This window comes from Bos mutus, chromosome 7 (assembly GCF_027580195.1).
Source record: "Bos mutus isolate GX-2022 chromosome 7, NWIPB_WYAK_1.1, whole genome shotgun sequence".
NCBI lineage: Eukaryota > Metazoa > Chordata > Mammalia > Artiodactyla > Bovidae > Bos > Bos mutus.
Window position 1 is genome coordinate 59,813,104 of NC_091623.1, and position 24,273 is coordinate 59,837,376.

General features: G+C 58.7%; 1 protein-coding gene across 3 annotated transcripts; it reads left to right on the plus strand.

Moving 5' to 3' along the window:
* The first annotated feature begins 4,502 nt into the window (after positions 1-4,502).
* ZBTB7A (zinc finger and BTB domain containing 7A) lies at positions 4,503-24,268 on the plus strand. 3 transcript variants are annotated; one of them, XM_070373914.1, is made up of 3 exons: positions 4,503-5,241; positions 14,834-16,107; positions 20,525-24,268. In XM_070373914.1, the coding sequence occupies exons 2-3, from the start codon at positions 14,849-14,851 to the stop codon at positions 21,051-21,053; spliced, it is 1,788 nt and encodes a 595-aa protein (XP_070230015.1). In that variant the 5' UTR covers positions 4,503-5,241; positions 14,834-14,848; the 3' UTR covers positions 21,054-24,268. The 3 variants fall into 3 exon arrangements, with proteins under 3 accessions (XP_070230015.1, XP_070230016.1, XP_070230017.1); XM_070373915.1 differs by lacking the exon at positions 4,503-5,241 and adding an exon at positions 6,104-6,489; XM_070373916.1 differs by lacking the exon at positions 4,503-5,241 and adding an exon at positions 6,510-6,807.
* The last annotated feature ends 5 nt before the right edge of the window (positions 24,269-24,273 follow it).

Genomic DNA, 24,273 nt, shown 5'->3' on the forward strand with positions numbered 1-24,273 from the left:
ACACATTCTTCTCAAGTGCACATGGAACATTCTCCAGGATTGACCACATGCTGGGTCACAAAGCAAGCCTTGGTAAATTTAAGAAAATTGATATATCAAGCATCTTTTCTGATCACAACACTATGAAATTAGAAATAAGTTACAAGGAAAAAAAATATCAAAAAAACACAAACATGTGGAAATTAACAATATGTTACTAAACTGAACCCCAGAGTGGGAGGGTTCAACCTGGGCTGCAGAATCAGAACAAGAGGATTGGTCTTAAGAAATGCCAGCTTTGGGACTTCCCTGGTGGTCCAGTGGTTAAGAATCTGCCTTGTAATGCAGAGGACACTGGTATGATCCTTGGTCTGGGAAGATCCCATATGCCTCAGGGTCACGAAACCCATGCACCACAGCTACTGAGCCAGCTCTCTAGAGCCCATGAACTGCAACTACTGAGCCCATGTGCTGCAACTACTGAAGCCTGAGCACCTAGAACCTATGTGTCCCAACAAGTGGAGCCACTACAATGAGAAGCCCACACACTGCAACAAAGAGTAGCCCCTGCTTGCCACAACTAGAGGAAGCCCAGGTGCAGCAGTGCAAACCCACCATGCCCTCCCCCCAGATAAGAATTATAAATAAATAAATCTTTTTTTAAAAGAATTCTGTCAGCTTCAAAATACTCCTCTATCAAAAAATAAAGCCATTGTAAACCAACTCTACTTCCATAAAAAGTAATTATATATATACATATATATATAATATTTACTGAGATATAATTCACATGCTAAACAATTCACCCTTTTAAAGTACATAATTCAGTGGTTTCCAGCATAGTCACAGAGTTGTAAAATCATGGCCACTCTACTTCCAGAACATTTTCATCACCCCCAAAAGAAACTTCATTTCTATTGGTATTCGTTCCCCACCCAATTCTCCCCAACACCTCCCAGCTCCAGGCATCCACTAACCCATATTCTGTCTCTGTATTTGCCTGTTCTGGACATTTTGTATAAATGGAATTATACACTGTGTGGCCTTTTGTGTCTGGTTTGTTTCACTGAGCATTCTATTTTCAAGGTTCATTCACACTGTAGCCTATGTCAGTGCTTCACTCCTTTTTAAGGCTGAATAATATTCTATTGTATGGATGGACCACATTTGATTTATCCATTCATCAGTTGATGGACATCTGGACTGTTTCTACCTTTGGCTATTGGGAATAATGCTGTTATAGATATTCTCATTTTTCTTGGGTAGAGACACCTAGGAGTGGAATTGTTGAATGGTATGGTGGCTGTCTCTTTCACCACTTGAGAAACTGCCAAACTCTTTTCCACAGCAGCTGTAATATTTTACGTCCCCACCAGCTACAAATGAGGGTTCCAGTTTCTCCCCCATCCTCATCAATGCTTGTTCTGGTCTGTCTTTTTGATTCAAGCCACCCTAGCAGGGGCGAAGTGGTGTCTCCCTGTGGTTTTCATTTGCATTTCCCTGATGACTAGTGATGTTGGGTAACTTTTCATGAGCTTGATTGGTTGTTTATATATATATATATATATATATTTTTTTTTTAGAAATGTCTATTTAAATCCTTTACCTATTAAAAAAATGGTAGTGTTTTTATTGTTGAGTCTAAGAGTTCTTTATATATCATATAAATAGTAGACCCTTATCAGATCTACGATTTGCAAATGTTTTCTCCCATTCTGTGGGTTTTTCTTTCACTTTCTCGATGGTGTTCTTTCAAACACATAGGTTCAAAATACTTTAGACATAATTTTTGTTTTATTATAAGTCATAAGTGCAGGATACAAAATTCAAAAGATCAAAGAGAGTAAACAGGAGCTGTCTCAGTCTGCTCCCCATCCCAAAGGCAACCGGTGTTGATGGTCAAAAGAATTATCTGTTCAAATGTTATATAACTTTGCAGCCTAGCCATTGTAACTGTAATTCAAGCTCCTCTGCTCAAATGCTGTGTGTATTTGGTAAGTTTGCCAAGTTTACCCTCTCTGGGTCTTCAATGTCTTCATCGTGTACATCAGGGATGATAATTCCGGGGTCCACAGATGGACTAAAATTGCACACAAAAGTGGAATTCAGAAAAGGAGAGCTGGTATTACAACTCACCCTAGACCAAATCTATTTTGAGGCAAGTTTCAAGTATTTAACAATTTTTATATTGCTTTATTGCTATGATGGAGTTGGTCCTGATACATTCCAAGAATCCTTTAGCCAAGCATCTTAAGTAGGGGTCTGCCAATGAGATTAAAAAAAAAAATGCCTTGAGTGTGTGTGAAGTTTTCACCTTGGGAGATGTGGGTCTCACCTCTATCCTGGCCAAGAACAGGGCATGAGGGGTCAGGGTATGGCCCAAATAAAAGTAATAATAACAACAATAACAATATAATCCCATCTGTCCTGTGTTGAGGACCTCCCACCAGCAGGTACCATGCTGTTTAAGTATGTTACATGTACCATCTTGATTCTCCTTTGTTACAACCCCAGGAAGTCTCTACCATTACTTTTTTTTTTTTTTTACCATTACTTTTTTAATTTTTAAAATAAAATTTCTTTTTAAGTTTTATTATTATTTTTGGCCATGTTGTGGCATTTGAGGGAATCTTAGTTCCCTGACCAGGGATCAAACTTGTGCCCCACTGTAGTGGAAGCTTGAAGTCTTAACCACTGGACCACCAGGGAAGTCTCTCTACGATTATTCTTTACAGATGACTCTGAGGATCAGAGAGGTTAAGTAGTCTGCCCAAGGTCACACAGCAACTCAATCTTTTATACTTTATTAGGTTTTTCAACTAGTATCTGATTGGGTATCTTTTTGGCGGGCAGGGGAGGGGTGGGACTGAGGAGTGGGGGTTAGGACAAAGCTTTACCCACCTTCCTCTCTTTTCATTGCAGGGGTAGGAATGGGCACAGGGTACGCCATCCTGGCATCTCCTCAAGGACTTGCCTGCAGACCCTCTGGCAGGGTCCAGAGCCAGATGAAGCTGGATCCAACATCCTTGGGCTCTCTCCCTCTCTGGGTCTCAATTTCCTCAAATGTAAAATGGAAATCACATAATCCCTGCTCTTTCCCGGGGCCTGATAAGGATTAGATTCAATGCCAATCTTACATGTAAGTTCTCTTGCCCCTTCTGAGTCAGGTTATCAACTGCTGAAAAGAGTACCAGATATCTGAGGCTGGGTGGTACAGAAGGGACACTAAGTCACCCTTCTCTGGCTGAGTGGGTGGAGCTTGCAGGATGGCAAATAAGACCATTTAGGACGAAGGTCTGAGCTTCGAGTATCTACAGAGCCCAGGTACTATCCTGAGACCTGCAAATTGTGTTTCTGCTTGGCCCTTTTCCTCGCAGGGTGGATGAGAGGGTGGTTTAAAGAAGGAAGAGGGCTTATTCCCAGGCAGGGTCGTTAGAGCAAAGTCCCTGGGTTCCGCCCTCACTCTGGATGGTTGTGGCCCCTCCCTCAGTCCCTTTCCACCTACCCAGGGGCTGGTTTCAGGCTGCAAGTCCTGGGACTGTCACTTCCCTTCTGGGGACCTCCAGGGTTTCCCCTTAAAGACAAAGTATTATTACAAAAGCCCATTCACCCCGTTTGGGAGTGGAGAAGCAGTGAGGTGCAGAAAGTTGGGGTGGAGAAGGGGAAAGCTTTGAAGTCAGAGAAGGACAGATGTGCGTTTCACTAACGGCAGTGGAAGTTTCCTGCCTGTAAGGTAATGGTGGTAAAAAATGATAATAACAAGAATAATGACCGTGGTCATGGCATTAGATGTTGGAATGGAAGTAAACAGGACCCCGGACAGAGCCAGCCACCTGAGAAGCGCTCAGTAAACGACCGCTGTGGAGCAGGTGCCAGCCCTCTCCGACCGAGGCAATGAGGAAGGGGGAAACTGAGGCGCAGAGCCCCCGCCAGGCGGCTGATCGCACTAGCCAGCCCTCCTCGGGTGCCTACTGTGTGCAGCGGGCAGCCGGCCTGGCCGGGTCAGTCTGTTCTCACCGCTCGTCCCCCTCCTCCCCCTCCCCCGTCCCCCCGCCGGACCTCTCCCACGACGGGGGAGGAAGTGGGAGAAACGGACAGGGGAAAAAAAAAAAAAGTTGGGCTGAGCCAATGCCTCCCCACTCTCCACCTCCGCCCCTCCGGAGCCACGCAGACCCTTGCGGGAGCGGACCGCAGAACCCAGGCGTCCGGGGCCGGGGCCGCGTCCCGCCCAGTGGCCCGCAGTTGGGTGGGGGAACTTGGAAAGCCGGGAAAACAACAGCCCAGCCCGCCCCTCGCCAACCCCTTCCCCCGCTACGCCCCTTGGCGCAGCGGGCGGAGGCGACTCCTTTATATAATCGCGGGCGAGCAGGTTGGCTGTCTCATTTAGGGACCCGGGAGCCCAGCGGACCCGAGCCATCAGCCGAAAGCCCGCCCCCGGGTCCCCTTCCGCAGCTGGGCAAACTGAGGCCCCCGGAGAGAGCGGGCGCCAGGCCCGCCGTCCCCACCCCTTCGCCCCCTACCCACCCCCAGCAGCCAGGGCAGGCGCGACCCACGCCCGCGTCGGTCCTCGCAGTGCGCACAGCCCTCCCCGCCCCCGCTGCCATCCTGCCACGCCCCAGGCGTCGGGGGCAAAGCCCGCGCCCCCCCGCACCCGCCTCCGCGCAGAGGCTGGGGGCCTGTTTATCTGGAGGCCCCCACCCCCCTCCACCCCGGGGGGCCCGCTCCCCCCGCGCCCCGGGGAGCTCTGGGGCCAGATAAGCTGGCAGGCTGGCACGGCGCCGCGCAGCGGGGCGGAGAGGTCAGAGGAGGGGGGGGGCGCGCCGGGGGCGGGCTGGACCCCCCCCCCAACTTGACAAAACCTAATAACAGCCCGGTCTCCCCGGCGCAGCGGGCGAAGCCCCACGGGAGGGCAGAGACGTGGCAAGAGGGGACCTGCCGAGCCTGTTCTGGCCTCTGAGGCCGGGGTGGGGGGGGCGGGCTGGGCGTGGGGGGGGCCGGCGGCTGCGGCACCTTTAAGACAAGGGAGGACCCCTCTTGCCCTCGGAGAAACCAGGAAGGGAGTCGCGAGCATCATACGGGGCTTTGGCTGTACTGTACAGTTACTGTAGGGGCAGTGACGCCGCCGCCGGAGCGAGGGAGCGACGAGGGGAGAGCCAGCGAGGGGAGAGCGAGACGCGGACCCCAGAGGCGAGCGGCCAAGGAACCTAGTCCGAACTCCGGGCCCCGGCCCCGCGCGCCCCGGCCCCGGCCCGGCCCCGCGAGGTAAGTCAGCGCCCGACGCGGCCCCCAGCGCGGGGTGCAGGGCGGGGACGGGCCGGGGGCACTGCGCCCACCGCTGCTCTCTCGGGAAGGGGCGATCCCCCGAGCCGGGGACGTTCCGCAAGTTTCAGAGGAGGGGGTGGTTGGCAGCTGCCCGGAGGCGGGAGGCGCCCTGGATCCCGAGCTCGGGGAGGGGGCGCCGCCCGGGAGGGGGTTTTGGGGGCGAAGTGCACGGGTTTGTGCGGCAGCCCCCCCGCCTCTGTGCATGATTTTTGGGGGCTCCCAGGCGCGCGGGGAGAGGGGGAGGGGAAGCGGGGCTGCATTGAGGGTGGGGGGAGCCGGCGTGGGGAGATAGGGGGCGCGTCGCGTGCTAAGTTTGCAGCTGGGTACTGGGGGCGCTCTTGCCCCCCGGGGGCCTATTCGGTGTTGCGTGCATACGTTGGAGTTGGCCAGGATTGAGCTCCATGGGGGATGGGGGGGAGGGGGCTGAAAAAACAGGGAGGGGGGCTTTGCAAAGGAGGGGGAAGGGGTGGGGTGTCCGGGTGGGCGGGCGCGGCCGCTGGGGCCTCTGGGCTTCGTAGTTCCCCCGCGCTTGTGGCTGGCAGGTGGCAGGCGGCTACGACTACTAGTTCCAGGGTGCCCTGCGCCCGTAGCCCGCCGCGGTCCGCGGGTAGGGGCGGTGCGGAGGAGGGGCGGTGAGCGGCGGGCTGGCGAGCCAATGACCGCGGGCCGATAGCGCGGCGCGGCTCGAGGGCGGGCCCTGCCGGTCCGGGGGCGGGGCCTGCAGCCGGGCTCCCCTTGCCGGGGGCCGGTGGCGGTCCCCGGCTTCCGGCTGCGCGGCCCGCGGGCCGGCCCCCTCCCCGCCCCGGGGCCCCTCCCCGCCTGGTTGTGTAACCGTCCCCAGCCCCCCTCCCCTCAGCCCCCCGCCCCCCGGGGGGGGGGTCACCCACCCGGCGCTCCCCGGGGAGGGCGGCGGCCCGGGCGGCCGCGAGGCGCAGGCGAGCCCGGGGATGCGCGGCCTAGTGCAGGCTGGGCCCGGGCGTGGGGGAGGCGGGCGGGCGGACCCAGATCCGGGGTAATTTGCATCGCCCTCCCCCCAGCCCGGGTGGGGATTGGCCGCCGGCGGCGGGGGGTGGCGCGGGGCCAGGCTCACTGCCGCCTCCCGGCCCCTCGGAGGGAGCCAGCCCAGCCGCAGCCGCCGCCACCGCCGCCGCCGGGGCCGGGCCCCCTCGCTGCTGCCCCGGGAAGGAGGTAGGAGCACCCCGCGCTGGCGGCGCGGTGGGGGCCGGCGGGCCGGGGCGGGGGCTGCGCGCTGCGGCCGGGGCGGGGGAGGGGGCCGCTTCCTGCCCCCGCCCGGGCCTGACTCAGCCTTGGGCGGGGGGACCGGCCTGGCCCCTTGCCCTGCCCGCGCGGCCGTCCGGCCCTGGCCCCGGGTGAGGGGACAGAGAGCACCCCTCTCCCCCGCCCGCGCCCCCAAAGCGCGTGACCCCGTCTCCTCTGGCCCGGACACCCCTCCTTCCCCTTGACGCCACCACCACGTGCGAACCCTGAGCTCGAGCAGAGGAGGGGGTAAGCTGGTGGGATCCGGCCCCCTCCCTCGCCCTCCCTACCTCCCTCCGTGGCCTAAGAACTGGCCCCCTCCCCCAGCCCCGGGCCTGGGAACCAGGCAGGGGCCAGAGCTGAGCGCTGGGGCCGGTGCACCCCCCTGGGCCCAGGCCTTTGCGGGTCCTGGGAGGCACTGTCCGCGCCGGCTGGCCGGTGGTGGGGGAGTCCAGTGGCCCGCAGCAAGATACTGCTGTCCAACCGGGCCTGGGCACCCAGTGGGCGCCTGCTGAATGTTTGGGGAAGGTAGCCAGCACTTGGCGGGGTGGCAGGGGGAGGCAGGCAACTCCTCTCTTCCCCTAGCCAGGCGGCGGAAGTGAGAGAGGTGTTAGTGCCCCTCCACCGGGTGTGCCCACCTGGCTCACCCATGGGTGGCGAGCTTGGTTTGCACCCCCCCCCACCCACCCACTGTCTCCCAGAGCAGGGCTGGAGCAGGCCCGGCCGGAGAGGGCGTCCAGGATTCCGTGTCAGCGCCCCCCCTCCCCAAACAGGGCCAGGGCGTAACCCCGAGTGCGCCGCTCCCACACTGGGGGGGGCCCTCCCCAGGGTCAGTGGATCATTTCCTACTGGGGAGTCCAGGCTGGGCTCTGCTGCTGCCCAGACCCCCAAGGCTCCAGGCTGTGGGCATTCTCCCCCGTGGGCCACCCGCAGTGGGGCCCTTAGATCACCCAGGCCTGGCACTTATCGGCTGGGCTCGGGGCTCTGTTTACCGCCAGCCATCGCTGTGGAGACGGGAGCCTGGGGGGAGAAGGGGGGGGGCAGGAGCTGGTGGCTGGAAGAGCGAAGCCCTGGGATCCGCATGCCTAATGAAGGAAAGAGGAGCCATCGGGGACACTGAAATTTTAATTCGTGGGTCACTTTGGGGGGGTATTTATTATTCAGTCCTGATTGGCTGCGTTGTGGCCAGTCAGCACCCTGGCCCCGGGCGGGGAGCCACACAACCCTTAGCACAGGCCTTCAGCAACGGGTGAGCAGCTGCAGGGAGCCCCTGCACCCTTTTCTTTGTGTGGCAGACTGAGGCCTCGCCGTGCTCAAGCCCCATCCACTGGGGAGAGTTCTCCAGGCAAGAGCTAGTCCTTCTGTGGGCTTTTTTCCTTCCTTCCTTTTCCCTGGACCCTTGTGATTGACCCAGAGTCGGTTGGGCTGGAGGTGGTCCCTCATGCCATGTGAGGGAAACTGAGGCCAGGAAGGAAGGCCCAATACAAGTGTGGGGCCACAGGGGCTTAGACAAGCCTCAGAACGGTGCCGAATGGGGCAGGAGTGACTGAGGCCCAGGGGAAGCAGAGAGCAGGCCAAGGTCACCCAACCAGGGCTGGGTCTCACTCTTGTGGTCCTGCCTCCCAGCTCAGGTGGTGTCTAGAGTTCTTTGCATGTCGCAGCCAAGGGGCACCTGCTCACCTGTCTTACAGAGGGCCTGGAGGTTGACTTTAGGCACCTGTCAGCCAAATGGAGCCTCTGCCCCAAGAGGATAGTGAGGCTCAGAGAGGGGAGGCAAGGTGTCCAAGGTCACACAGCAGGAGCCTCAGTGTCCCAGCGTCCCAGGACCTTCCCACCCTGTCTGAGCTGCAGCCCCACCCCTTGGCACCTTCGTCCCTGGAGACTGTGCGTGTTTTACAACCCATTATTCCTGAGGAGACCCAGGTTGCCTCACAGAGCCAAGACTTGGGGCCAGGCCCTCTGAAGCAGAGCTAGCCCAAGAAGGGGGTCCACTGGGGTTTCAGATTCCCGCCCACTTGCTCTGTGACCTTGGACAGGTCCCATGGTCTCTCAGAGCCTGAGCATCCTTCTCTGTGAAATGAGGTTACTGTGAATTCCCCCACTTACTGCCTGCAGGCCCACCTGTGTTCGCTTTCCTTCCCTCCCTCGTGGAGGAAGCACCTGGGTCAGCTTGGGGTACAGCAGAGATCCTGTTGGGGGGTATGTGTGACTATGACACCCCCCCACCTGTCACCTTGTGCTCCAGGCACCTGATAGACCATAAACTGAGCTGCCACAGCCCTGGGCAGTGGAGACCAGAGGAACAGCCTTGGGTGGGGGCCAGTGTGGTCCAGTCTCAGCCCGGTCCTCCCTTACCTCCATCTGAGGTCCACTTAGGAAGGTTGCCTCCCCTCTGCCAGCCTCAGTGTGGCCATCACTACAATGGGGAGATTACCTTTAGCCCCAAAGCGTTGTCCTGAGGATGTACTCCGTGATTCTCCAGGGATGTTTGTCTAGTGACTGCTGGGTGGTGTCAGGGCCCAGGAGAGCCCCTCCTGCGTCTCTGTTCTGAAGCCCGCCCCCGATTTCACAGGTGTCAGCTGGACTCCAGCCCAGCCCCAGGCTCCCTGAGTGACCTTAGGCAGACCTCTCCCTTTTTTTCCTGGGCTGTCATAAGGCAATTCTGAGGGTGTGAGAATAAGCTATCCTCAGCCCCCAAGGCCCCCAGGGTGGGGGGATTTAGTCTCCTGCTGGCACCTGGGGCAGTGTGTGTGTGGGGGCAGGTGGGTGGAGCCCTGGAAGGACTAGTTCGGCGAGATGGAGCCAGACAGATGACCTGTGTTCGAATCCTGCTCCGCCGTGCGACCTGGGCAGGTTGCCTCAGTGACCTGGCCCATGAAGTGGGGTGGTGATCACAGGTGCCACTTCCCAGAGCTGTGAGGGTTGATGCTGAGGCGACTGAGACCTGTTGGGGGAACAGCCCCGGCCCTGGGGGGCCTGAGGCCCAAGTTTCTGAAGCAACACAGTGCGGAAGGCGCCCTTTGGAGAATCTGGCCAGAGAAGCAGGCCCTCCATCTGTCCCCCAGCAGGCCGGGAACGGCCATGGGGTGGAAGCGTCCCCACCCACGCCTTTCTGGTTCGACTGGAAAACAGGGCCCTGTCCCACCTCCTGTCAGGATGTGTTTGGTAGCCGGGAAGGGCTGGATCTGTAAGCACAGGAGCCTGGGGCCCGCATGGGCCATGTGCCCCTCTGTGCGTTTCCAGGCTGCGCCCTCCACCTGCTCAGGCTGCAGGTGGGGGCCGGGTGGTGCCTCCAGGTGACAAGCCGGCCTCTGGGGAGGGCATGAGGGAGCGATCTGGATGAAGAGAGGGGCAAGGCTCCTAGAAGTCACCCAGGCCTTTCTTGGGTATCTTGGATAAGCACGTGCAACCTGAGCTAAGGGCAGGGTAGACACTGGTGGGCTTCCATGAAGCCCAGCTTTGGTTACCCCCAGTGACAGGAAGCTTACTCCTTCCACCTCCACTGAGAACAGATCTGTCTTCTCAGGGCTTCCTCTTGAAACCTGGGCTTGGTGTCAGGGCTGCACTTCCTGGCCCACTACGGCGCTCAGAGCGTGGGAACAGGGTGGGCCTTGGCCCCACCCATGAGCTGGGGGTCAGATAGGAGCCCCATGACCTCCTAATCCCCACCCCCTCCGGTCTACACACACACACTTCCCAGTGGGCCCACAGCCTTCCTGCCTCTGGCCCTTTAAGGCCCGGGCAGGAAGCCCCTCCCCATTTAGGGCAATAAATGGACACATAAAATGGCCGAGGGCCTGTTTGCTGGTGTCTGGCCCAGAGGGAGGCCTGTGAGGACAGGCGGGCAGGGGGCCGGCCGACAGCTGGCAGCCACAGTCACCCTGAGCCGTTGGTGCCCCCCACCCCCAGACCAGGACGCTGCATTCCTGTCCCATTAAACCCCAGGCCGGGGACCGGGCCAGGCAGGGATTGGCACCAGGTCAGGGCGGGGTAACCCGTCAGGACCAACCTTGCAACACAGGCTGCCAGGCTGGGAGGGGGTGGGGGCGGCCAGGCGTTGGCCTGGCAGCCGCACCTGGGTGCCAGACTTGCTGTGTGACCTTGGGCCAGTTGCCTACCCTCTCTGGGCCCGTGTTTTTCCCTCTAGATGATGGCTCAGCTTCCTCCTGGGGCCTACCTGGCACTTCCTCGGCACATAGGAGATGGAGAGGGAGACGGATTCCCTCTGGTATAATGTTCAGGAGTGAAGTTGAAAGCCCCACCCCCATCCACAAGAGAGGAGGCGAACCACCTCATCAGGCCTTTGGGGACTGTCACTGGCACATAGTAGGTCCTAGGCCTAGGCTTGCTGAGTGGACTAGAGTGGAACCCTTTGCTACCGTCACAACTCCCAGGGAAACTGAGGTGCTTTTCTTGGCCCAAGGTCACCCAGCTTGGAGGTGGACAGACCAGGATGTGCTCCTGGGCTGCCGTGGCACATAGTAGGTGTCAGAGGTCCCTGAAGGAGTTCTCTTTTGTTCTCTCCCTGGGTGGGTGTGGGAGCCTGTAAACCCCATTAAGCTGCCCCCCTCCCTGACTCTCCTCCAGAAAGGCATCAGCTGATGGTTACCTACCTACCTGCTGCTGGCCACCCCCTTCCTGGGGGGTGTGGGTAGGAGGGGGAGGCCCGGCCCCAGCCCTCACCTTGCAACTGACCTTGGGGACTCCTCGGCCTCCTGCCCCTGCCTGTCCTGGGGCGCTACCCTGGGCTTTGCCCCCTGATGTTCTGGGGACCAGGTTTGGACGCTCCCAGCCTCACCGTGCATCCCCAGTGGATGAGTGCTGGCAGCTCAGGTCAGAGCATCTGCGTCCCAGCCTGGCCACTGCTCTGCTGTGTGACCTTGCCCTGGGTTTAGCACCCCTCTGAGCTCCTCATCTCTACAGCCTAGGCTCCAGTTAGGTCTTGAAAGTTAGGGCACCGAGGAGGGCCCAAAGCTGGCTCAGCTCCTAGCTTCCTGCTGCAGCAAATGACCCTAGGTTGGATTGGAGGTGGGACTGGCACTGGCCCCTGGTACTGGGTGTGCCTGCCAGCCAGGTGGGCAGGGCTGGGCGTGGGCTCACTCGAGTGCATAGCTCTTTGGTCTTTGGTTCCTCCTGCTGTTTGCTGCACCCCTACTGTGTGCTGCCCAGGGGAGGGCTGGGTGTAGGGGCCTGGGAGCAGCCCAAGGGGGAGGAGGGTGCCCCACCTCCAGCCCAGGAGGAGCCTGCCGAGGCCTGCCCCTCGGCTGGCCGCCGAGTCAGCACCAAACGGCCCCGGAAATCCCATGGAGGCAAGTGTGGGGGTGGAGCTGTGATGAAAGACCGTGCCTTGGGTGGGTGTGGGCCTGAGCTCAGGGACCCTGGCCGTTGAGGGTGTGGACACGGCCAGCGTGGGGGGGTGGGGCTTCCTGGAGGAGAGCGGTTTCGTTGGCTCATCATTACCGAGGAAACCGCCAATGCAGGAGCACCTACTAAGTGTCAGGTGCCGCCAGTAGGGCCTCTTAGAGCAAGGAAGGGCTCTCCCGGCAAGACCCTGCCGTGGCGCACAGTGGGTGCTTAGTCATCAGTGCTTTCTGCCACCAGGACCCCACCTGACCTCCCTCTGCCATCTCACAGGGACTTCCTCCCCTTTCTTAGAGGGAGGGCCCCGAGAGGCCCCTGTGGGGACAGCGGCCTGGGGCGTGGCAGGCAGGTGGCATGAGTTCTTGGAGAGAGGGTTAAGCCAGGTGGCCAGTTTAGTTTCCAGGCCGAGAAAAGAGGCTGTGGCTTGCTGGGAAGTGTGTAGGGGAGGGTTGGGGGACCACCAGCCTCTCGCCTCTGTGGGTTCCTGGGTTAGCCTCGCTGGGTGCTCTCAGCCTGGCTTCTTTCTAGCTGTCTCTGGGCCTCAGTGTTCTCATCTGTGAATGGGGCTCATGCTGCTTTCTTGGGGGCTTCCCTTGACCTGCATCACCCCAGGCCTTGCCCTTGGGAGGAAGGTCTCACGTGATTTGTTGTTGTTCAGTTGCCAAGTTGTGTCTGACTCTTTGCGACCCCAGAGACTGCAGCACACCAGGCTCCTCTGTCCTCCACTATTTCCCAGAGTTTGCCCAAATTCATATCAGATGATTAGCTGGGGAAATAAGAGGCCCCAGCTGGGAAAGGGGAGGGACTCGGACCCCCAGACCCAACCCAGACCCAAGGACTGACCCACACAGCAGGCTGTGTGCGCTTGGCCCGGGTCTTCCAGCTGGTGGAGACCCAGGCTCAAGGCTTGATCCATCTCCCCAGGATGGGTTCAAGGATGGAGCCTGCTCCTTTCCAACTGGGTGACTTTGCACTTGAAGTAGGTCTGCACCAGCGCCTGGCCTGGTGGGGAGGTGGGGGTGGAGTGGCCATGGCAGGGGTGAGTCACTTGGACCAATTCAGGTCTCGACCTAGAGGCCCCAGGAGGCACCTGAAGGGACACTGGCAGGCAGGGCAAGGGTGGCCATCTTGGCGTGTTGGTGGCCTGGATCAGAGGAGGGGCTGAGGCCGGTCTGATCCGGAGGCCCATCTGCCCACTTGCTCCCAGGGGCCCGGGGCCAGACGGCAGATGGTGGCAGGGGGTGGGAGCCGCCACAGGGGGCTCTGCTGAGGCCTCCTGTGGCCGAGCCTTGGATGGGGTCGCGCCCCCCACCCCCCATCCTCCTGCTCCCAACAGCCACATCTGAGCCTCCCCCCGCACCCACCGCGGACTGGCGGAACAGAGGGGGGAGCTGAGCAGCTGGTGCGGTCGGCGGGAAAGAGGGCGGGCCGTGGAGAGAGGCGTCCCGGGAAGTGTACTGGCTGCCTGCGCGCCACACAAAGGCCTCTGTGTCGGCCTCAAGGCCCGGACCCTGCTCCCAGGCCGGCCCTGGGTCCTTGGGACTGGCTGGGCCAGCCGCCTGCATCCCGCAAGAGGCCTACCTAGCAGGAGGGATCGGGTTAGACCTGAGCTGGGTCACTCGGCTGGGGGTCCCGGGGAGGCTGAGGACGGCTGGATTCAGGCTCTCTCCCCAGGGACAAGCGGGGGCTCAGTCCTGAAAGCAGGCCAGCTGGGCCCAAGGAATGTGGGTTTTGTTGGGTGGCTCTGGGCAGCCAGGGGTTCCCCGGAGAGGGTGGAGGATGGGAACAGGAGCCAGGGGGTTGCACAAGCGCCCGAGTGGGTGGATGAGTCACAGCCCAGGGGAAGGCGGAAAAAAGGAGGGGGGGAGAGGGGCGAGATGAGTCCCCCTCTGGCCGTGCTCCGCCAAAGGCTTCTGCCCATTTGACAGATGGGGAGACTGAGGCCTTAAAAGCGGCAGAGTCTTGTCCTAGGCTAACAGTGCAGACAGGGTGGCCAAAAGGAGAGGAACTGGCTGGGCAGGAGGTGGGCAGGAGGCCCCTGGCCCCCCATTACTCCTTGACAGGGTCAGCTCAAGTAGGCAGGGAGGAGCATCTGACAGTGGCCTCGTTCCCTCCAGTTATTCACTGCAAGGGCTGAGCCACGTCCTGGGGGTCCACATGGCAGGAAGGGGTTCCTCCTGCAGAGTCGTGGCCCCACCCCACCAGGGCACACCCGTGGCCCCCATGGTTCTGGCCAGGTCCCCAGGTCTTGGCCTCACCCCTTCCTGCTGACTCAGAGCCCCCCCAAGAGAACTGGGCCTGACCAAGCAGCAGGAGGGAGGGTTAGGGAGGCCAAGGGGTCGGGCAGGGTTGGACAGCCACACCGTTTGGGTAATGGCTCTTGGGTCAGGCACCCTGGGTTTGAATTGAGGAGCAGCCACGGGGCCCTGGGACTCCCTGAGCCTCACTTTCTCACCTCTGCAGGAGAGACCACGCTGCCTATGGGACTGCTGGGCGCTCAGCCAGGACGGCACACAGTGGGTGCCTTATGTCACCATCCCCGCCTCCTAGAGAGCGGGTGGGCAGAAGCCTGTGCTCAGATTCACTAGGATGCAACTCATGCTGGGCATTTATTGAGCACCTTCTGTGCGCTCCCACACCACTTCAAACTGTCCCTCAGCTGGGCTCTCCCATCCATTAAAGAGGGGAGGGGCCTCATGTTCATCTCTGAAGCACCGGGCTGGGTTTCGCCAGTGTCATCTCATAGTGATGACCACGGACCACAGACCATCCTAATGCAGAGCCAGGGAAACTGAGGCTGGGGTGGGGGCACTACTCTCCAAGGGTCCTGCTGCCCGGCCAGTTGGCCCCATCCATACCCCCCCACTCTCCACCTCCGACCCTCACGACTGCTCCTTCCTTCCTGGTGCTGCAGGTCTCGGCGCGGAAGATGGCTGGCGGCGTGGACGGCCCCATTGGGATCCCGTTCCCCGACCACAGCAGTGAAATCCTGAGTGGACTCAACGAGCAGCGGACACAGGGCCTGCTGTGTGACGTGGTGATCCTGGTAGAGGGCCGCGAGTTCCCCACGCACCGCTCGGTGCTAGCCGCCTGCAGCCAGTACTTCAAGAAGTTGTTCACATCAGGCGCCGTGGTGGACCAGCAGAACGTGTACGAGATCGACTTCGTCAGCGCTGAGGCGCTCACGGCCCTCATGGACTTCGCCTACACGGCCACGCTCACTGTCAGCACGGCCAACGTGGGCGACATCCTCAGCGCTGCCCGCCTGCTCGAGATCCCCGCTGTGAGCCACGTGTGCGCTGACCTCCTCGACCGGCAGATCCTGGCAGCCGACGCAGGCGCCGATGCCGGGCAGCTGGACCTCGTAGATCAAATTGATCAGCGAAACCTCCTTCGCGCCAAGGAGTACCTCGAGTTCTTCCAGACCAATCCCATGAACAGCCTGCCCGCCACCGCGGCCGCCTCCTTCCCATGGTCTACCTTTGGCGCATCCGACGATGACCTGGATGCCACCAAGGAGGCCGTGGCTGCCGCCGTGGCCGCCGTGGCTGCTGGTGACTGCAATGGCTTGGATTTCTACGGGCCTGGCCCCCCGGCTGAGCGGCCCCCAGCCGGGGATGGGGATGAGGGCGACAGCAACCCAGGTCTGTGGCCAGAGCGGGATGAGGATGCCCCAGCAGGGGGCCTCTTCCCAACCCCTGTGGTCCCGCCGTCCACCGCCACACAGAACGGCCACTACGGCCGGGGCGGGGAGGAGGAGGCAGCCTCACTGTCGGAGGCAGCCCCAGAGCCAGGCGACTCTCCGGGTTTCCTGTCAGGCGCGGCTGAGGGCGAGGATGCGGATGGGGCTGATGCGGACGGGCTGGCGGCCAGCACGCTGCTGCAGCAGATGATGTCGTCGGTGGGCCGGGCGGGGGCGACCACAGCGGGGGACAGCGACGAGGAGTCACGGGCGGACGACAAGGGCGTTGTGGACTACTACCTGAAGTACTTCAGCGGCGCCCACGACGGGGACGTCTACCCGGCCTGGTCACAGAAGGTGGAGAAGAAGATCCGGGCCAAGGCCTTCCAGAAGTGCCCCATCTGCGAGAAGGTCATCCAGGGTGCCGGCAAGCTGCCGCGCCACATCCGGACCCACACGGGCGAGAAGCCCTACGAGTGTAACATCTGCAAGGTCCGATTCACCAGGTGAGTTGGCGCCTCCGTGGTGGGGAGTTGGGGTGCTTCCCGGGGGCCCCTGGTCCAGTGGCCGCACACGGCCCCCACGCCATCATGTGTGCACACACACGTTCACATCCTGCCTCCATGTGCAAAAATACCCTACAAGGGTGCCTACTCCATTGGTGCACCCCCCACCTCTGTGTGCCTGTCAAGAGAGCCTATGACGGGAGTGGGCACACAGCGCCTAAACAGGCTGACCCCTTAAACCTAAAGTGTGCCAGGTGGTGCCAAAATGTGTGAGGCTGGAAGGAAGAGCCCAAGGAGCAGCTCTTCTTTCTTTTCTAAAATATTTTTATTTATTGCATCGGGTATTAATTGCATCATTCAAATCTTTCTTTTTGGCGCATGGATTCTCTAGCTGTGGTGCTCATGGCCTCAGGAGTTCTGAGGCATGTGGGATCCTAGTTCCCCAACCAGGGACCAAACCCACGTCCCGGGCATTGCAAGGCAGATTCTTTTTTTTTTTTTTTGCAAGGCAGATTCTTAACCACTGGACCACCAGGGACATCCCTGGCATAGCTCTTCTTCTTTTTCCCTGTGGTGGTTCTTCTCCAGACTGGAGAATCTGGGCCTTGGGAGAACACCACAGCCCTACTGGGAGCAGGGTGCTCTGGTTGTTGTGTTTAACTTACAAGCCTTCCATGAGCCCAGGGAACCTGCTTCATTCAGCCAACATGTATGAGTGCCTGCTGGGTGCCAGGTCCTGTTCTCAAAGTAGAGACATACCAAAATCCCCATGGGGGTGATGGGCATATGCAAGATATGACCACAGAATTGATAACATGAGTTGGTGGAAAATTCTAGGGAGGAAAAGAGCAGAGAACCGGGCAAGAGGGCAGCTGTGGGTGCTGCCCACCACAGGGAGGCTTCCCCGAGGACTGAGACCTAAAGGAGGAGAAGGCAGGAGTCACAGGGAGAAGGGAAGGGAAAGGCAGAGAGGGAAGCGCCAGTGCAAAGGCCCTGAGGCTGGTTCAGCTTACAGAATGGGCTACAGCCAGTGGAGGAAGAAGGGCACAGGGGTCACTGGGCTTGGTCCCTGGAGAGGAGGTGTCTGAGGCCAGGTTTTAGGAGTCCAGAGGTGACAGGCTGGGCTTTGTGGGTCAGCCCAATGGAGGTGGGGGACTGGCTGGTGTGCAGGGGCCTTGCCAGGCTGGGTGACTCAGCATCACCCCCTACCCTCATCCGCGCTGGGGTTCCCCCAGCCACGCCCACCCAGGCTGAAGAAAGAGGCTATTGTCCCAGCTTCCCAACCCCACCCCATGGGGGTAGAATCTGGGGGCTGACCCCTGGCCCAGTACCCGGGCCCCCTCCCCAGCAGGCCAGGAGAGGAGGGTGTGGCTGGGACTCCAGGACCCAGGAGTGCCAGGCAGGGGCAAAGGGCACTGGCTGGGAGGCAAGCCACCTGGATGGTGGCTTGGCTTCCCCTTTTGGTGATATTGGGGTGCTGGTGGTCTTGGGGTCCTTCCTCTCCCTCCAGACATGGGGAGGGTGGACTGGGATAGCTGGGGTCCTGCCCTCAGGATCTCTGAGCCTGGGAGGAACAGCTTGGAGGAGACCTAGCAAGCCCGAGTCTGTAGAGGTAATACCCCCACCCCACCACCCATCCCGCCAAGGCTCAGTTTCATCTAATCTGGAGTTCTCCGGGCCGCCCCACATTCAGCATGGGGCTGATTCTGTTTACTGATTCCCTCAGTCAGGGAAACTGAGGCATGGAGCATCTTCCTCCCGTATGCCCACCTGGCTCCTCTCTGCCCACCCCCAGGGCCCCAGCTCCCACCCCTCCCTCCAGGCCGGGGAGCCTAGGGGCCCCTCTGAGTCACACTAGAGAGTTGAGTAAGCGGGGCCTGTGGCGGCCGGGGCTATAATTACCCGGGCCGGGGCTTGAAGTGATGAAACCCAGGCTGCCTCCACCGCCCACTGCACCTTGGCGCAGCCCCCAACCCTCTGTGCAACTCAGGGCAATTCACTTCCCCTCTTTGAGCTTCTAAGCCTCAGTTGGAGAAATCTCTGTGTGGTGCTAGAATAGTCTGAGTCCCTCCTGTTCCCTCCATGACGTGGCCCCAGGATGTGAGCAGGGCACCTGGGAGGCCATGTTAGTGGGCTCTGAGCAGGCAGAATGGGGAGCACCTGGCAACTGCCATCGTCTTCCTGGTGACAGCCTCGGTTAATCTAGGGAGCACTGAGTTCATTATGGCCCAAATTCTGTTGGCTCATGTGAGGGTAACAGGCCAGAGAGTAGTCAAGGGTCTGGTTGCATAGGGCCAGGATTTGATCCTCAGGACAGCAAGGAGCCTAGAAGAGTTAGAACAAGCAGGGACATCAGCTCTCTGAGTGATGCCAGAGGAAGAGACTTGGGACTGAAAGAGGCCAGGTGGCGGCAGGGGATGGGTGCAGGCCTTTGTCTTGGGGTTGGGAAAGACTTCCTGGAGGCAAAGGGGCATTTCATGTGGGGTTTTGAAGGATGAGTAGGAGTCTGTTAGTCCTGGCACTAAAGAAGTTCTCAGTCTGGTAGACATCAGAAGGGAGAGACCCAGAGGGACTCCATAGAGTGCAAGAGTCTGCAGCAAGGAGCAGGTCAGATGCTTGCCGGAGCTCTGGAGATCGAGGTCCCTGCCCCTGCCTTGTGGATTCCTGCCTGGAATCCACCCCCATCAGTATGAACCAGCATAGTGCAATAGAAATACCATGTGAGCCACCTCTGTGACTTTGCATTCTCTGGCAGCCACGTTTTCAAAGAGTAAAAGGAATAGGTGAAAGTAATCTTAATCATATTTTGCATAGTCTGTTAGTTCCATTTCAACATATGATTAATAAGCAAAATTATAAATGAGATGTTTCATATCACTTTGAGTAAAGGAAGTCTTCAGAATCTGGGGTGCCTTTTGCACTTCTTGTACACCTTACTTTGGACCAGTCACATTTCAAGAGCTCAGCAGGACAGAGCAACACTTGCACCATGGTAACCCCAGAACTAATGAGATGATCAGTTTTGTAGGCCAGAGGTCCCAGGCTGAGCCTGATCCACACTGCTGTTTGTGGGGTGAGAGGGGCAGGGAGGGACCCTGGAATCATACCCTGCTCTCATGGCTCACAGTTCAGACAGGGAGACAGACGAGAAACAAGATGGTAGCGTGAGGGAGCAAGAGTGAAGGAGTCTGGTTGGGCCTCTCTGAGAAGGTCACATTTGGGCCAAAATTCAGTTGTGAGGATCTGAGAGGAAAAACAGTGCTCTGGTCATGAGAGCAGCATGTGTGAGGGCCCTGATGTAGGCTCGTGGTTCTTGGTGTGCTGGGGTCATAGCCAGGAAGCCAGCATGGCCAGAGTGGAGTGAGGCAGGGGAGGGGGGATTTGGCCGGAACTGGGGGGTGGGGGGACTTGGTTACTGCTATGACCAACTGCCCTGGATTTCCAGTGACCCAGGGGTTTCCCAGGACAGAGATCTTTCAGAGCTAAAACCAGGACTATTTAGCCCTCTCAGTTACCAATCCCTCCAGCACCCACGGCATTCTGTCTTGTTCTCTGGAGCATTTTCAGCACCTGGAACAGGGCTTCCCTGGTGGCTCAGATGGTAAAGAATCCACCTGCAATGCAGGAAACCCTGGTTTAATCCCTGGGTGGGGAAGATCCCTGGAGGAGGGCATGGCAACCCACCCCACTATTCTTGCCTGGAGAGTCCCATGGACACAGGAGCCTGGCGGGCTACAGTCTATAGGATCACAAAGAGTCAGACACGACTGAGTGATTAAGCATGCACTCACTCAGCAGGCTTAAATACCTGTAGTGTGAAGCTATGCGTCTGCCACTGGGCAGAACCCTAGGCAGGAGAGAGGCGTCTTCCCTTCCTTCTTCTATGGATAAGAAAGGGGTTTCAGTGGGACTTCCCTGGTGGTCCAGTGGTTAAGACTCCAAGCTTCTACTGCAGGGGGGCACAGGTTTGATTCCTGGTTGAGTAGCTAAGATCTTGCAGTGCAGCCAAAAACAAAAGGTGAGGGGTTTCAGTGGGACTTTCCTGATGGTCCAGTGGTTAAGAATGCTCTTGCCATCTTGCCATCTCTGGTGAGTGAGCTGATCCAGCAGTGTTGACAAAAAAAGAAAAAGGGTTTTAGAGGTTCGACTGTTGTCCCAAGGCCACACAGCCAGCAGGGTTGAGGCCTTTTTTACACCTTCGTGGGTTCCTCAGTGCTGTTCTCAGAATGAGGACCTAAACCTGCTCACCGTGTTCCGTTGGGGTGCCCTCCCGCCCCCCCAACCCAGGGTGCAGCCCATCTTTTCATGAAGGTCCCAGTTTCCCGCTCCAAGGCTAGTGGGGCGGGCTGGGCAGGGCTGCCATCCCGGGAGGGGGTCTGCCCTCCGGCGCCCCTGCTGACCCTCGGCCCGTCCACAGGCAGGACAAGCTCAAGGTGCACATGAGGAAGCACACGGGCGAGAAGCCGTACCTGTGCCAGCAGTGCGGGGCGGCCTTCGCGCACAACTACGACCTGAAGAACCACATGCGTGTGCACACCGGCCTGCGGCCTTACCAGTGCGACAGCTGCTGCAAGACGTTCGTGCGCTCCGACCACCTGCACAGACACCTCAAGAAGGACGGCTGCAATGGCGTGCCCTCGCGCCGTGGCCGCAAGCCCCGAGTGCGGGGCGGGGCGCTCGGGGGGCCCGACCCCGCTCCAGCCGCGGGGGCCCCCGCGCCCCCACCACCTGGCGCCCCCGCCCCGCCGGGCTCGCCCGAAGATGACACCGCCACCGCCGCGCGGCGCAATGGCCAGGAGAAGCACTTTAAGGACGAGGACGAGGAGGAGGACGAGGCCAGCCCCGATGGCCTGGGCAGGTTGAATGTAGCGAGCGCCACAGGGGGAGGCGACGGGGGCTCCAGGGCCACCACCGCCGACGGCAGCTTCGCGGCTGGACTCGCTTGAAAAACCAAAAAAAAAAAAAGCAAAACAGAAACCCGAGAAAGAGAGAGAGAGCAAATCACCCACCACCCCCCAAAAACACAAAAAAAGAAAATCTATCTATATACAGATATCTATATCTATATATATATATATATATATACAGATATATATATATGAAGCGTCACAGAATCTAGGGTAGTGCTTTTCTCCGATTTTCTTCTTCATGACCGTTCTCCCCCTCCATGGGGACCCTTGCCCCACCCGCACCCCACCCCCAGCCCCCAGCCCCGCTTCTCCCCCACCCCATCGATGGCTTTTGGGGCTTGGTTTGGGGTTTTTGTGGGACACAAGGATTCTGAACTCCCTGGGTGACCCCCCCCCCACCACCACCACTGCCACCAGGTTTGGGGTCTGGGGTCCCATCTGAGGCCTGATCAGGATCCCAGGTCCCGGCAGGGGTGAGGGTGGTCTCGGGAGAAGCCGGGGACCCAGGTGGTCTTTTCTTTTCCTTCCCTCACTGGTTTCTAGAGTCTTTGAGACAAGACCTTAAAAAATGATTTCTGTCCGCTGTGAGTGGACGTTAAAATGGCCCCATCCCCACCCCCACCCTCCTTCCTCAGGGCACTTCCTAAGTGGGGGTCTCCCCCTCCATCTCTCCGACTGCCTCCCTGCCTCCCATTCCTGCCTGTGGGCCCCCATTATGTCCTGGCCACTGCAACACAAATCTATTTCCAGGCATGGAGAAAGGGAAGAAGATGGGAAATGGGGGGATGCCAGGGTGACTCCCCAAGGGCCCCCGCCGCCTTCCTTCACGGCACTTACAACCTGGCGGGACCCAATGGGCCACCACTCAGGGCGTCCCTGCCACCCCCTGTCTTCATCCCCCTAACCCCATGAGATGCTTGGAGATTGGAAACTATTTGTCTTCACCCACTCCCCTCCCCAGCCCTCTCCCAGTTTTTAAAAGCACTTTTTATTAGATTTTTTTTCCCTCTTTTCCTCCTCAAAGACAAAATTTATATATAGATATATATATATATATAAAATATACTTTTCCTCAGAGGAGTAGACGATAGTGAGGGGGTGAAGGAGCCAAGAGCAGGAACCCAGGGTCTCACAGTGTCAGGGATGGGGGAGCTAGAGTGTCCAGAAGTTCCAGTGTCACAAAAAGCAATAAAAACAAGATTTTACAAAAACGAAAGAAAAAAAACAACAAGACAACCAACCACAAATAGGAGTCTTGGCACTTTGTAACAGAACGGGTACTACACTTTATCTTAATTTAAAAAAAAAATGTTTACAAGTTGCAACCAACTTCTATGAAAAGTCAAAAAGACAAAAAAAAAAAAAAAAAAACGAGCGAGAGAGAGAGCGAGCGAGCGAGAGAGAGAGCAAACAAATTCCTAAAAGTCGATTTATTTTTGTACAAAATAATAAAAAGACAAACCCACCACAGACGTAGAATCCACTTCTGTTCCCCGAGTTGAGCAAAGGGGGTCAGGAAGTCACGGGCGAGCGAGGGCAAAGCCTTCTAAGGCATTTGTGCTTTACCACAGGGGCTTGCCTTCAGGCAGGACTGTGGGGTTTTTGTGTTTCTGCCGTGTCCCCCCACCCCCACCCCACCAACCCGCCCCCTCCCCCTTCTGTCCCTTTTTTGGGTTCTGATTTTGAGATGTCTCATCAACTGCTAGCCATACAGTGGCCACCATTGTCCGCGGGGACCCTCCTTACCGACTCCCCAGCTCAGGGATGGGCCCGAGAGAGGGCTGGCCTTCCAACCAGCCAGAGCATTCCTGTCTCCCTGCCCTTGTCCCCCACACACATACACACCCCCGCCCTTGCTGTCCCCCAACCTCCAACATGGCCGCCCTTCCTGTGGCCACCGGGGAGCTGCCATCTTGGATCAACAATCCCCGTCGAGGTGGGCAGCAGGGGGCCCCACCTCCAGGGCCTTAGATTTCCCCCTGCACCCCTCTTTTTACTCAAAGGCACTGACTGTAATTGGGGACTGGCACCTGCCTCCCCCCAGCCTCTGGCCCCCACCCTCCCAAAGGCCCGGTGTTGACCGAGCCACAGGCCACGGACTGGGGCCAGGGCTGGGGAGACCCATGTTGCCAGAGGCCAGGGCACCCTTCCCCCAAACCCCTAACTCCCTGTCGCATATGCAACCCTAGCGTGGGACCCTGTAAATAGACACTGCTGAGCTGAGACCCTTCCTAGTCAAAGCCCGAGGTGCAGGGGCATCCCTGCCCCGCCCCCCCCCACCTTCCAGCCACTGGCCCATCATCCCTCACCCCTCTGTTCTGTGACAAACCCCATCTTGTTCTTGTTTTTAAAGGGAAGCTTTTAAAGAAGGCAACTTTCATCATTGTTTCTACAGGATAGTTTTTGTTTCCTCCTGCTCCCCCTAACCCCCGAGCCCATCAGCCCCCCAAATGTCTCAGGACACCCCCTCCTGAGGGGGGTGGCAGGGGAGCCCAGGGCCGGGTGGCCCCGTCCACACCCCAGTGTCCTGAGGCGAGCTCGAGTGCCCAGGCCAGGGACCCCCACCCCACCCCACCCCAGCTCCCAGAGAGGTTCCCTGAGGGGCTCAGCCCTCTCCAACACACCCCCTCGCAATAAAACCAACTGAAAAATCACAGCTGTCATCCTGTCCAGGGGGGTGACCTGACTTAGGGGAATACTGGCCTCTAGGACTACGGGGTGGGGAGGAGGGGCCAAGGGCTGAACCCCCTGCCGAGCACACTTTAACACAAACCTCCTTGGGAATTGCACTAAATCCTTGCCCCTAGCTCTGCGCTCAGCTTCCGCCAGCCCTGCCCACCCACTCCGCCTTAACCCCCTCTTGCCGCCCGCCCGCTAGCCTGTCTCGGGGGGCCACAGCATCTGCATGGGCCCAAAGCCGGGACCCCACCCCCACCCCCCCAGCTCAGCCCCCTACCCCCAACTCCGCGCAATCACATACTGTATATAGACGTGGATCAATTTTATTTTTATTCTTTAAATTAAGGTCGTGATAAAGTGTTGCCAAAGATAACTGCTGAATTCTCGCGTTTCAGGAAAACAAACAAACAAAAAACTATTTGAGGGGGAACGTGCTGACTGTTCAGAAAGGACACAGCAAAAAGTTTTTTTGTTTGGTTGTTTTTTTTTTTTGTGGTTTCTTTTTTTGGGGTGTTTTTTTTTTTTTTTTTTTAACTGCCTGGTACAAAAAAAAAAAAAAAAAAAAAGAAAAACAGCG

What these genes read in the sequence shown, in the direction of transcription:
- ZBTB7A (XM_070373914.1), top strand. Translation starts at nt 14,849, where the DNA reads ATGGCTGGCGGCGTGGACGGCCCCATTGGGATCCCGTTCCCCGACCAC. An exon ending in TGCAAGGTCCGATTCACCAG is followed by an intron (nt 16,108 to 20,524) that starts GTGAGTTGGCGC and finishes GCCCGTCCACAG; the next exon opens with GCAGGACAAGCTCAAGGTGC.